Genomic DNA, 12,634 nt, shown 5'->3' with positions numbered 1-12,634 from the left:
CTCAAGGCTGGTGCTGTTGCCGTCTTCATCCATGTCTAGAGATAGGGCAGGAGCACAAATGAAAACAAGACAAGAGCCAGTTAAGAGATGGCCTCACTCTAAACCAAACTCTTCTGAACTCCCCAACACAAAGCGTCACCAGAACAGCTCTTCCTGTCCGGCAGAACCAGCCAAGTTAGGGGAAGCTGGGTGGTTTTCTACTTCTTTTCTTCTGAGCTGAGCAACAGAGCCCAGCACCCTTTCGAGGAGAGGCTCTGATACCGGCACCGACAACACCAGTCCTCTGGGCTGTGTACGACGGAGCTTGGCTCTGCTGTACCTCAGCTCTCCTCAGAGAAGCCTCCCCCCGAGACTCCCCAAGTGCTGGCAGCACCCACGGGAACAGGACCCCGGTGCCTACACCCTGCAGCACCCGCGGAGCCACCGCAGGGGGTCGGTGTCTGTGAGGAACCGAACATTGCCCCATCCCTGGCAGTGTTCAAGGCCAGGTTGGACACAGGGGCTTGGAGCAAGCTGCTCCAGTGGAAGGTGTCCCTGCCCGGGGCAGGGGTTGGAGCTGGGTGAGCTTTGAGGTCCCTTCCAACACAAACCATTTCCTGGTTCTGGAAAGGCACTGGAGCAGCTGCTGCCGGGGGACGCTGTTTACTGGGGCAGACCCCTCACAGACCAGCGCGGCCCCGCCAGCCCCGGGCCTCCCCATCAGACCGAGCTCCCCCCTAAGCCCCATTACACCAAACCACGCAGCACAGACGCCAAAAGCAGGTCCCCCAGGGCAATGTCCCGCCCGGGGGCTCGTGCGGGGCGCGGACCGCATGTCGCCGTTCACCAGCAAGCGCGGGCCCCGCACGCACTACAAGGGCCGCGGCGCCCGGCGGGCCGGGGTGCTCACGGCCGGCAAGAAGTTCATCCGCATCCCGCAGATGGTGCCGGAGTTCATCGTCCCCGACCTCACCGGCTTCAAGCTCAAGCCGTACGTGTCGTACCGCGCCCCCGAGGGCTCCGAGCCGCCCGCCACGGCCAAGCAGCTCTTCAGCGAGCTGGTGGCTCCGCGCATCGAGAAGGACGTGAAGGACGGCACCTTCGACCCCAACAACCTGGAGAAGTACGGCTTCGAGCCCACGCAGGAGGGCAAGCTCTTCCAGCTCTTCCCCAAGAACTACATGCGGTAGGCGGGAGCGGCGCCGCCCGGCGAGGCACGACCCTCACCGGCACCGGAACGGGACTGCTCCGGACACCGGCCATTAAAAGCAAACCCTTCCTCCTCGGTCTGTCTGCAGTGTCTGATACACATCGCGGGGAACGGGGGTGGGGGAGGCAGTTGGTGCTTATCTCCCATCATGGCATGTCCGGAGCTGCTGGGAGCGGGAGGTGGCTTCTCTCTGGGTTGCTGAAACATCACGGTTCCTTCGCGGCAGGAATTCCTGGCTCGGGGAACGGGGAGGGGCGGGGGTGTCACAGCGTGTCACCCTAGGGCAGCGTGGGGCTCCCCGCCTGTGGGGAGCAGGGTGTTGCTACCACTCACACCGAGCAGCAGTCACAGGTAGTAGGAACTTGTCAATGGACTGAGCCCTGTCCATGCCCTAGACTCCCTCTGAGGAGAGACCTGCAGCCCGTGATGAGCTTTTCAAGGTGTAAAGCTTTCAGAGTAACTCAAGATGCAGTTCATGGGTGCATTGAATGTCCGGTCCTTAGCGCAGCTGCTTGAGGCTACAGAGTAACTGACTGTATATGAAGCATGGCTCAGGAATTGTTATTTTTGGATATAAATTCCTGGCAGAGCAGAGTCTTCCTGATCATCAAATTAAGTGGATACAAGTGACACGTAACAGTATGCAGTGCTTTAAAGAAGAAACTGCTGAGTTCTAAATTTTTAATGCCATTGGAAAGAGCATGTTTTCTTAGAATTCCAGACTGGTTTGTGCTGGAAGGGGCCTTAAAGCTCATCCAGCTCCAACCCCTGCCACGGGCAGGGACACCTTCCACTAGAGCAGCTTGCTCCAAGCCCCTGTGTCCAACCTGGCCTTGAACACTGCCAGGGATGGGGCAGCCACAGCTTCTCTGGGCACCCTGTGCCAGCGCCTCAGCACCCTCACAGGGAAGAGCTTCTGCCTAAGAGCTCATCTCAGTCTCCCCTCTGGCAGGTTAAAGCCATTCCCCTTGGCCTGGCCCTACAGGCCCTTGTCCCAAGCCCCTCTCCAGCTTTCCTGCAGCCCCTTTAGGCACTGGAGCTGCTCTAAGGTCTCCCCTTCAGGAGCCTTCTCTTCTCCAGGCTGCCCCAGCCCAGCTCTCTCAGCCTGGCTCCAGAGCAGAGCTGCTCCAGCCCTCGCAGCATCTTTGTGGCCTCCTCTGGCCTTGCTCCAACAGCTCCACATCCCTCTTGTGTTGTTGCCCCAGAGCTGGATCAGGGCTGAGAGGGGTTCATTCATCTGTAAGCCCATCAGAGTAATGGCTGCACAAAGCAGTTTTCTGCCTCCAGCTGGGGACAGGGTGCGTGGGCAGAGGTGGTGTTTTGCCCCCTCCCTCTGGAGATGTTTCTTGGGCTCCACTGGCACTTTCCAGAAGGATGAGCTCTGCCATAGGGCCAGAGCTGAAGGCAGGGCTGTAGAGCAACATGTCCTGCACCCCTGAATGCCCGCACCAACTTGGGTTCAACAATTCACCTTCCCTGCATAAGGGCTGATTAAACAGGAGAATCCTCATCCCTCAGGCAAAGCAAGTCTGGCATAACACATAACTCAAGTGCCCCAGTCTGGGTGCATTGGTGACCCCTCTCCAGCTTTGCCCACCTTGGACTCCTCTTAATCTCATGTGGCAATAAAAAAGCATTACAAAGTTTTAAGATGGAGTTGTAGTCCAAAGCTGTGTCACTACAGGGACAAGCCCTGGGTGCTCTCACTGAGATTAAACTTCTAAATTGTGCTTCTTCTCTAAATTGAATTCCCTTTGGGATAATAAAGTTGCACGTCTTTCCAACATCAGCATTTGATAGCACGTTGTCATGCCAATCCCAATAAGCCAACATGAAGAGCTGAGGAAAACACTAATAGAGGGTAAAAGATTAGTGACTTTGTTCAGTTCTAGTGGTGGACTTTTTGGTGGCAGTGCTAGTCCGAATTTAGTGTCTTTTCCAAGTGCTGGTTTCTTACTAGAGAACCCTGAAAGGCCTCTGGAGTGCTGAAGACCAAACTTAATTTTCATTAACAAATACAAACCAAAACGCTGGGGTTTCTTTGCCAAACTGTGCCATTCATTTTCACTCATTTACTGCTCTGAAGAGCAGCTACCCAACTGAAATCGATGATTTTCAGTGTCTTTAGAGAAATACTGTCCAAAAGGAGAGGATGGATACAGGTTAGACATTTGTAATTCCAGATGCAATTTTATGACCCCTGTCCAAAAAAAACCTTCTATTTTTGTGAAGCAGCACAGTTTGATGTGATGTCCATGTGGCTGTACTGACACTGGTCTCAACACAGGTTTCTGTCATAAGCACCTGCAGCTGTGACTTATGCCTGGGCAATAGCAGGTCGTTTTATTTCAAATCCTTTGGTCAAGCTACCGTGTGCGTTTATTAACTGAATGGTGACATTAAATAGAAACGATTTGCCGTGACATTCAAGGGACAGAAACGGTCTTAAATGGCCAACACCATGGTAAACGTTTTCTAGTTGATTCAAAAGATCTGGTTGTAGAATTGATATAGCTGAAAAAGCTATAGCTGATAAAGCTGAAATAGTGTAACCAGCAGGGCCAGGGCAGTGATCATTCCCCTCTACTAGGCACTGATGAGGCTGCACCTCAAATCCTGTGTTCGGTTCTGGGGCCCTCACTCCAAGAGAGACATTGAGGTGCTGGAACAGGGTCAGAGAAGGGCAACAGAGCTGGTGCAGGACCTGGAGCAAAAGTGTGATGGGGAACAGCTGAGGGACCTTGGGGGGGGGGGGGTTAGTCTGGAGAAGAGAAGGCTCAGGGGGGACCTGATCACTCCCTACAACTACCTGAAAGGTAGTTTTCTTCACAAAGAGGGTGCTCAGGCATTGGAACAGGGTGCCCAGGGCAGTGCTGGAGTCACCATCCCTGGAAGTGTTCACAGACCATGTACATGAGGCCCTCAGTGCCATGGCTTAGTGGTGGCCTTGGCAGTGCTGGCGGAACCATTGGATGTGATGAGCTTAAAGGGCTTTTCCAGCCTGGCTGATTCTATGTGAGGATCATTTGCTCCAACCCCTAGAGAACACTCACTGCCACCACACACCCTGAGCCTGGAGCACTGCAGGCACTGCAGGACAGGAGGAAGGTCCTCACTGGAGAACCTCACTGAAGAACCTCTTAAACCCAAAACAACCAAGAAAGAGAAATCACTTCTATCGATTTTATTTTAGAAACATCCAAAAATAGGGTGTTTTTTTTTAACAAAAGCTCTTGTTCACAATACTAATACGAATCCCCATGTAACAGTGCTCAAGAATGTTCTCCAAAATACACATTCACCCTTGAACAAGGGGGTTTGAAGCAGCATGATCCTTCCCAGCTGTACCTTGGTTCAGAAGCAGCACTGTTACAGACAGATCCCTGGTGCTGGTGTTTCTTTCCCTCCAGACAACTAAATTCTTTAGGATCCTCAAAAAGTAACCACACAAGCTAGATGTTACTTACCTAGTTTAAGCTGTTTTTTTGTTTCTAGGAAGATAATAAGAGAAAGTGTTCCAGAATTGGTGTTTTGCTGCTATTTCACAGTGAAAAAAGAAAGCTAATGGAGCAACCACGAGAAACCTGCAGCCATCCCTGGAGGTAGTTAGGGCAACATTAGTAAGATTTTGGTTTCTGTACTTAATTTGACCTTAAAAGATGTCAGGAAACACTGCTTATACTTTGTGGAGGTTTGGATCTTAAAGCTGTTCACCTTTAAAGAACTGAAAGCTCTTGACTTTGGAGCTAAAGATACGTCTTGCTGTGGAGAGTGGGAAGTGTGGCACCAGCACATGTACTGCTGACTGCACTGGTTCTGCCAAGCCAGGATGTGCTCAGCTCGGAGGTGCTCAGCAAGATGACAACCAGGTGGTGAGGCCAGTATAAAGTCAGGCTGTGGAGACACCAGAATCCTTAACAGGAAAGGCCCCGCTCGGAGCAAAGCCACCAAACTGCTGCCGGTCACACCAGTCAGTCGGGATTTCCTTCTAGAAAAGACTTTCTCCCTTGGGAAGATCACCATAAGCCCCTGGCTGTAAGCATATTCTCCAAGTCCATCCCAGCTGGCAGGTTGCACAGCCACACCTCTGCTCGTGGGCTTTTCCAAGACACTCAGGGATCCTCTGAGCATAGTGTTCATCTACAGGCAGCAGCGCAGACGGGTTTGGTTTGTGATGGAAGGAGGAGATCAGGATTAAGACATCAACCAAGCAAACGCAAACCAGCCCCGGAGGGATTCAAATACAGGGTACAAACAAGCAGCCACCGAGAGGAAGGTGTCCTGCTCGGAGTGAGTACAGTGAGGGAAAACTAAATAAACGTGTCTGTTCTTGGCCACAGGCCTCAAAGCAAAGTGGAATCCCATCAGCATCGGCCTTACAAGACTCACAAGCTCAACAACAAAACTGGAGAAGCCCAACAGAAATCAGATAGGACCAAGTGCAGATGTCACTCTTGGCACAGGAGTTTTCCTCCCCCTCTCCCCAGTTCTGGTCAGTGCAGACTTTGGGCTGTTCTTTCAGGTGGAGACCCAGCACTTGGAATGAGGCTCATCTCCCACTTCCACACATGAAGGATGTTGTCATAGAAGGAACAAGTTGCTACAATACTCATTTCCTTGGGGCTGTCAAGCGACGTGGCTGAATCACTGGCCAGGCCCATGCCTGAGGGTCTCTTGGCTCCTGAGCCAGAACCTACCCCTCGGGCTGGACCCACAGCCAAATCCAAGCTCCCCTTTAAATCAGAGCCCCCAGCCAGCTCAGGAGCCCTGGGCAGCTCAGGAGCCCGCTCTGCTTTGAGCGGTGGGGCAGGGCCTTCGCTCTCCTCATCCAGTATCACATCAAAAGTAGCTGTAGGAGACTCATAAATGATCTTCAGGTTTTGGACCTGAAAATTCAGTCTCTCGTCTCCTTCCTCTGATCTTCCCACAAGCTCCTCTGAAGATTGGCATGCAGCAGTGGAGTCCTGTGTGGCAGTCAAGGAACCCCTTGGACACAGCCTTGACCAGTCAGCCCCATAGGCCAAGGAATTGTGCAAGACATAGGATGACAGGATGGTGCATTCCTCTGTGTTTTCCGCTTGAAAGAAATAATAACATGAAATGAGCAGAAATCAAGTTGGGAAATGGTGGCAGCCTGCCCAGAAGCCATTCTAGCATTGGCTGTGTCCTACAGGAAGAATTCTCTGGTTATTGCTGTAGGAGCAATAAGGTCCTGCCTCTCCTGATGATTTCTCAGCCACTTCTCATTAGTCTTGATTTTCCCTGGTTCAGTAAGCAGGTGGGAGAAGAGGCTTTAACATGCATGAGGATAGAGAGCCTCATAATTCAGAACACCTAATAAGGCTCAAGAAAGCCAAGGCAGCTCACAGGGTGACCTGCACTGAGCCCAAACACACCTGGGGACATTACCAAGCAGGTTCTGGTGGGCAAGAAACTGCAGATGTGTGAGCTTTCAGCATATGCCTGTGACATCCAGTGGACACCAGGTCCTCCATCCCCTACACAGGAGAAATGTTATCCTCATTTCACAAGCTGCAGATCTGCCCAAGGCCAGGAGAAGCCCAGGGAGGCAACCATTTTATGTCAGGTTGTATTTGTAATGGGAATGCGAACAGCTTTTTAATCATGCAAATACCCTCTGATTCACACAGAGGGTTTATTCGTGCTATTCTAGATTAACCAGACTGCACAGCATTTCCTTGTTGAAGCAACAACCAATCCACCAGCAGGTCAGTAACTTCTGCTGACAGTAAAGCACCACCTGACATTCAGAAGAACCTCTTTGAAACCATCTAGATGAATAATAACCAGAAGGGTCACATTGACAGGCAAAGCCTTCACACCAAACCAAACAGGCTTTCTGCCCTCAAAGTGAAGTGATGAGATATTAACAGATGAGTAACAACAGTGCCTGTGCACAGCCCATCAGGCCGATATAAGGACAGGTCTGGGAAAGCTGGAAGAGTTACCTCAACCTGGAATGAAATCTCGCTACTAACAACATCCAGGTCGTTCTGGCAAGCTCAGAGCTGGAATCTCCCTGTTAACCCAGAGGTAGGACAGGAGAGCAGCACAAGGGCACCTCCAATCCATGGACCACTCACCCAAGCTCCCGCGGCAGTCGAGGATTTTGAAGCCACTCTGCATGCAGGCTGCCAGCAGCACGAAGTCACACGTTGGGTGCCACTTCAGCCTCCACACACCACCTTCAACGTGGGTGTCTGCCAACAGCTGCTTCATGTTCCTGGTGTCCCACAGCAGCACGTGCTCATCATAGCTGGAGACAGGTCACAAATAAATGGGCAGAGAAGCAACGATGCTGGTGCAGAGCAGCAAGCACAGGAGAAACTTAGGGAAGATCCCGTGCTCTCCACCACACTGGATTTCTGAAGAGGCCACACCTTGAGCAGCAGGAGCATGTTCAGAGTAACAGGAGACTGGTGACACTAATGAAGAGCAGCCCAAAGGGACTTACCTGCCAGTAGCCAGAAGGTTCTCCCGGTGGGGACTGCACTGAATGCTGCACACACCCATGGAATGTCTGCAAAGAGGAACACAGAGCAGAGGATTCTTCCTTAAGTTTCAAAGGGTTTGGGGCCACATTACTGCATCAAGGTGTCAGGAGAATAATTCAAGCTCAAAGTTCAATCCAGTGAAACACCAAAGCAGAGTTCTCCTACACAGTCCTACAGCCTTTCCAAGGCAAAACTTCTACTCACAGTCTCTCAGCACAAATATTTTCTACTACTATGTGCACCATGAACTGCTGTTCAAAGCCTGCAAGAATTTCAGCAAAGCAGCTCCATTCCCAGGAGTCTTTCCTCCCAACATTACTATTTCCATGGCAATAATCCATAGCGTATTTTAAGGTTACATATCAAATTTTACCAGAGCTCTGTATATTGTTTTCATCATATTCTAAAAGATAGTTTATGCCACCAGGGAAAAAAGAGATTACTTAAAGTGAATGAACAGTGGAGAATAACATATTTTCTAAAATCATTCCATACTAAGATATCCAAATTTTACACACATAGAAATTCCCAAAATAAGCATAAATCAGGATCCTTCTTTTAGGAAGAAGCTACACCAGGAGTTGGTTTGTTATGTTGAAGGATATGGAGAAGAAAGTTTCAACCTTAAATAATCCTGATTATAGAATCAAAGAAAGGTTTGTGTTGGAAGGGGCCTTAAAGCTCCTCCAGCTCCAACCCCTGCCACAGGCAGGGACACCTTCCACTAGAGCAGCTTGCTCCAAGCCCCTGTGTCCAACCTGGCCTTGAACACTGCCAGGGATGGGGCAGCCACAGCTTCTCTGGGCACCCTGTGCCAGCACCTCAGCACCCTCCCAGGGAAGAGCTTCTGCCTAAGAGCTCATCTCAGTCTCCTGTCAGTTTAAACCCATCACTCCTTGTCCTGTCCCTACAACCCCTGATGATAGTCCCTAATGACAAACCCTAACAGATGTCTCCATTTCCCCAAGGTGGCAGAAACAGGACTCCACTGTCCCTGCATGTCTCTGAATTCCATGCCTCAGGAAGGGGATGGAAGCATGGTGTAATCACACACACCCACTGCAGGTCCAGCCACATACACCACTCACTCACCGCCGGCTGGTGAAGACAGGATCCTCTGGCCTGCGCCTGGTGTCCCAGCCCTTCAGCAGGTTGTCATCTCCTCCTGCACAATGACAGGACATCACTGCCCTGAGTGATTACCCAAAGTACAGTTTATAAGGTACAACTTCTAATTAAATCCAACCACTTCCCACAATCCAGAAGCCTTTTCCCCCAGCAGAGGCCTCACTTCTTTCAAGAGGTGTGATGCCAGCAGCACACTCATCCCTGGAAGGAAAAATCCCAAGAAACACACATCCCTAAACAAGATGCCCCCACCCCAACACTCCCAAATGAGATTCTCAGCCCTTACAGACCTGAATACACAATATCCGTGTCCCAGTAATTAAAAGCAGCAATCCAGGCCTCAAATTTGTGAGCTTCCCACTGGTTCAGGATATGCACAGAAGGAGCAGATTCATCTATGGCCAAAAGATTCAGCTTCCCCTCTGAGTCACTGCTGATCACTCTCAAAGGACATCCACTAGAATGGAAAAGAGAAAACAGTGGAAATTACTGAAACAATCAGAGATGTTTGATTCAACTGAACACTGACAGAAACTGGTACTGCAGCAGAAGGCAGGCACAGATTTATATTGTTCTTTTCAGCTTCAGCCCACCCCTTCTTAAAATCATCTATACCAATGATCCCCATTCCCTGATTCACAGCAGGAGCAAACTGCTCATATGAGGGAAAGAAAACAAGCCCTCGCTCTGTTCTTCTCCTAGATGCAAAACCTGATTTCTCACATGCTTGATATTACATCAATAAAAAATTCCATATGAAGAGGGATTTTAATTTTTCACACTGACATGGACCTCTCAAAGTCTCTTCCCTCCTCTGGAGTGCAAAGAAATGTTTTATTTCCCTTCTGTCACAGACATCGGAAGCACTGGCTGATCCTGACTGTTCCTGCTCTCTTCCTATGGCCCCCAACACAAGCGGGACATGGAGCTCTCAGAGTGAGTCCAGAGGAGGCCACAGAGATGCTGCGAGGGCTGGAGCAGCTCTGCTCTGGAGCCAGGCTGAGAGAGCTGGGCTGGGGCAGCCTGGAGAAGAGAAGGCTCCTGAAGGAGAGACCTGAGAGCAGCTCCAGTGCCTGAAGGGGCTGCAGGAAAGCTGGAGAGGGGCTTGGGACAAGGGATGTAGGGACAGGCCAAGGGGAATGGCTTTAACCTGCCAGAGGGGAGACTGAGCTGAGCTCTTAGGCAGAAGCTCTTCCCTGGGAGGGTGCTGAGGCGATGGCACAGGGTGCCCAGAGAAGTGGCTCCCACAGTAGAAGCCACCAAAGAGTCATTCAAAGCCCTCAACTTATGCCTGAAAGCTGTCGCATGCACAATGAACTCCAGTACCAGCCTTTACCTCCCATGCTCACCATTGCTCTCGTCCAGTGGACCAGTCTAAAGACAAAGCCAGACACTGTGCACCGAGATCAACCCTGAAGCACGGCTCCAACATGCAGCTGTTCTTCTACTGGAAAGAAAAGGGATGGGTTAAGACTGGGAAAACAGCAGGTATATAGCAAAATCTGTACTGCTTACTTCCACTGCAGGTGTTTTCCAGAGACAGATGAGTATATTAGGGTCCCACACTAAAGAAGAAATGAAATGTCCCTGCTTTTAGTAACTCTGCACCTTCTGCTACATTTACCACTTAGTCTGTACTTATTCTAAACTGACAGTTCCCAGGATATGCTTCTATGCCCTGCATTTCCCACCCCGTGCAGGTGGGTAGAGCCCAGCCAGCCTCTCTGGTGCCAATTTGTGGAATTTATAAGAAACATTATCAGGAGGCAAAAGCAGTGCTTAAAAAGCTAAGCATACTGAGGAAGCCATGGAAACCATGCAGCTTTCCTGCAAGTCTCCACACACTGCTAATAACACCAGAGATGTATCAATGGACTAAATCCAACTTCAACAGCAGCAGGCGTTACAGCCACCTACCTCGCTTCCCGTCAGGTGGCAAAACTCCACGGCGCCTGTGGAGTCTGCAATGCCAACCATGGGATGTTCTGCAACAGGAATGTGGCACCTAAAAGATAAGTGAAACAAGTCTTGAATATCCATCTTCCTTGTATTTTAGGTGGAGGACAAGGTCACCACTTTTATTCCAGGATGCACAAGAAGGTACTTGACCAAAACCAAAAATCTTACAAAGAAAACCTCAGCCTCCTCAAGTTCCACATGCATGGAACAGCAATGGAGCTGGTGCAGGGCCTGGAGCCCAAGTGTGATGGGGAATGGCTGAGACCTGGGGGGTTCAGTGTGGAGAAGAGAAGGCTCAGGGGGGACCTGATCGCTGCCTACAAGTGCCTGACAGGAGGATGGAGCCAGGAGGGGCTGGGCTCTGCTCCCAAGGAACAAGGGATGGGACAAGAGGAAACGGCCTCAAGCTGCCCCAGGGCAGGTTTAGATGGAGCTGAGGAACAATTCCTTGCCCAGAGGGTGCTCAGGCATTGGAACAGGCTGCCCAGGGCAGGGCTGCAGTCACCGTCCCTGCAAGTGTTCACACAGCGTGGAGACGAGGCCTCAGTGCCATGGGTTAGTGGTGGCCTTGGCAGTGCCAAGGCAGGGAACAGTTGGACTGGATGAGCTTAAAGGGCTTTTCCAACCTTACAGATTCCATGAATCTCGGCTATATACATACTATATAAACATATCTAAACATATTACACATACTATTAAAACAAGAGGCAACTGCTCATAAGCCAGCACAAGAGCATAACACAGAAATGAGCATGGTCTTTGCTTACTGGAACAAACAGAGAACACTTCCCTCCAAGTAGCCAGGGACACCGTCATTAACAAATATGACTCTTGCTGCTGCACCAACAGGCAAAAGAGATCCCCCGAACAGCAGCCATGCCCCAGTCCCTGCTGGGCCAGCGTTACCATTTGATGTCCAGGATGGCAGCGGTGTCGATCCTCTGGATTTCGGTCAGCGGGATGAAAGGCTGCTCCTCGTTGTAGTGATAGAGGTAGAGGCGGCCAGTGCGGTCACAAGCCCCATTGCTTCCCCGGCAGTCAGTCTGTATGGGAAACGGGAAAGTCACCACGGCTTTAGCGGTGCTTCCTCCTCCCGCAGACCTCCCGCACCAGGGCTGCTGCGGGAGCAGGGCTGGGGGCTCCCGCTCGCCAAGTCCCTCCCTTGCGGGGTTAAGGCCAAGGCAGCTCCACAGCCCCGCACCGGGCGGCCCCTCCCCGCTGCGGGGAGCCACGGCCGGGAAACCACGGCGGGCCCCGCTGAGGCGGCCGAGGGGACCCTCGGGCCCCGCTGAGGCGGCCGCGAAGGGCGGGCATCGCCGCCGAGGCGCGGTCTCACCTTGTCGGGCGGGCGCAGGTGGTAGGTTCCGCAGGCCAGGATGCTGTGCCAGCCCTCCACCGGGCACCACTCCACCGCGTCCGCGCTGAACTCCGTGTCCACCACCTGCAGCGTCCGCGTCCGGCACGGAGCCGCCATCTCCGGGCGGGCTCACGCTGCGGGGCGGCTCCGGAACCGCCGCCCGTCTGCTTCCTGGTCACGGGCGGCCCCCGAGCCCGCCCGCTCCCGCGGCAGGAGGAGGAGGAGCCCCGCGGGCCGAGCCGGGATGAGCCGAGCTCCGTCCCCAGCCCCCGCGGGGAAGGGTTCTCCATTAGCGCCCCAAACGCGGCCTTCCGGCACCGGCCGTGTCCTAAGGGAAGGGGCCTGCGGCGCAAACGCCCGTGAGGTGACCGCTGCTGCTCGGGCTGAACCCAGCCCAGAGCGATCGGCGCCGGTGTGCCCTTGGCACCCACCTCCTTCCGCCGCCGGTGCAGCCCTTCCTCATCCCGCAGAGACCTGGCTGATGCA

General features: G+C 52.3%; 3 protein-coding genes across 3 annotated transcripts in view; 1 reads left to right on the top strand and 2 right to left on the bottom strand.

The window, feature by feature from the left end:
- PNPLA7 (patatin like phospholipase domain containing 7) overlaps window positions 1-48 on the bottom strand; it is a 123,978-nt gene extending 123,930 nt beyond the window's left edge. Inside the window, exon 1 of the mRNA XM_057407316.1 lies at window positions 1-48. Coding sequence (XP_057263299.1) covers window positions 1-33 — 33 coding nt within the window. The 5' untranslated portion in view covers window positions 34-48.
- A 740-nt stretch (window positions 49-788) lies between these two features.
- Window positions 789-1,264, top strand: MRPL41 (mitochondrial ribosomal protein L41). Its single transcript, XM_057407379.1, has one exon. The coding sequence runs from the start codon at window positions 813-815 to the stop codon at window positions 1,167-1,169; it is 357 nt and encodes a 118-aa protein (XP_057263362.1). The 5' UTR covers window positions 789-812; the 3' UTR covers window positions 1,170-1,264.
- Window positions 1,265-4,358: 3,094 nt separating this feature from the next.
- Window positions 4,359-12,301, bottom strand: DPH7 (diphthamide biosynthesis 7). Its single transcript, XM_057407314.1, has 9 exons — window positions 12,128-12,301; window positions 11,698-11,834; window positions 10,750-10,837; window positions 10,182-10,276; window positions 9,123-9,289; window positions 8,797-8,869; window positions 7,665-7,730; window positions 7,294-7,466; window positions 4,359-6,266 (listed from the first exon to the last, which is right to left on the bottom strand). The coding sequence occupies exons 1-9, from the start codon at window positions 12,263-12,265 to the stop codon at window positions 5,683-5,685; spliced, it is 1,521 nt and encodes a 506-aa protein (XP_057263297.1). The 5' UTR covers window positions 12,266-12,301; the 3' UTR covers window positions 4,359-5,682.
- Window positions 12,302-12,634: the final 333 nt, after the last annotated feature.

This window comes from Pezoporus wallicus, unplaced genomic scaffold (genome assembly GCF_028554395.1).
Source record: "Pezoporus wallicus isolate ANWC-B61680 ecotype Strahan unplaced genomic scaffold, APGP_CSIRO_Pwel_v1 contig_8234, whole genome shotgun sequence".
NCBI lineage: Eukaryota > Metazoa > Chordata > Aves > Psittaciformes > Psittacidae > Pezoporus > Pezoporus wallicus.
Note: the sequence above shows the minus strand (reverse complement) of the source record. Positions and strands in the feature narration are given on the sequence as shown.

Excerpts from the sequence above, each read along its gene's own strand:
- MRPL41 (XM_057407379.1), top strand. The coding sequence starts at position 813 with ATGTCGCCGTTCACCAGCAAGCGCGGGCCCCGCACGCACTACAAGGGC.
- DPH7 (XM_057407314.1), bottom strand. The coding sequence starts at position 12,265 with ATGGCGGCTCCGTGCCGGACGCGGACGCTGCAGGTGGTGGACACGGAG. Across the intron at positions 10,277-10,749 it reads GCCACCTGACGGGAAGCGAG|AAGAACAGCTGCATGTTGGA; the intron begins GTAGGTGGCTGT and ends TCTTTCCAGTAG. Across the intron at positions 9,290-10,181 it reads TCCACTGGACGAGAGCAATG|TGGATGTCCTTTGAGAGTGA; the intron begins GTGAGCATGGGA and ends TTTCCATTCTAG.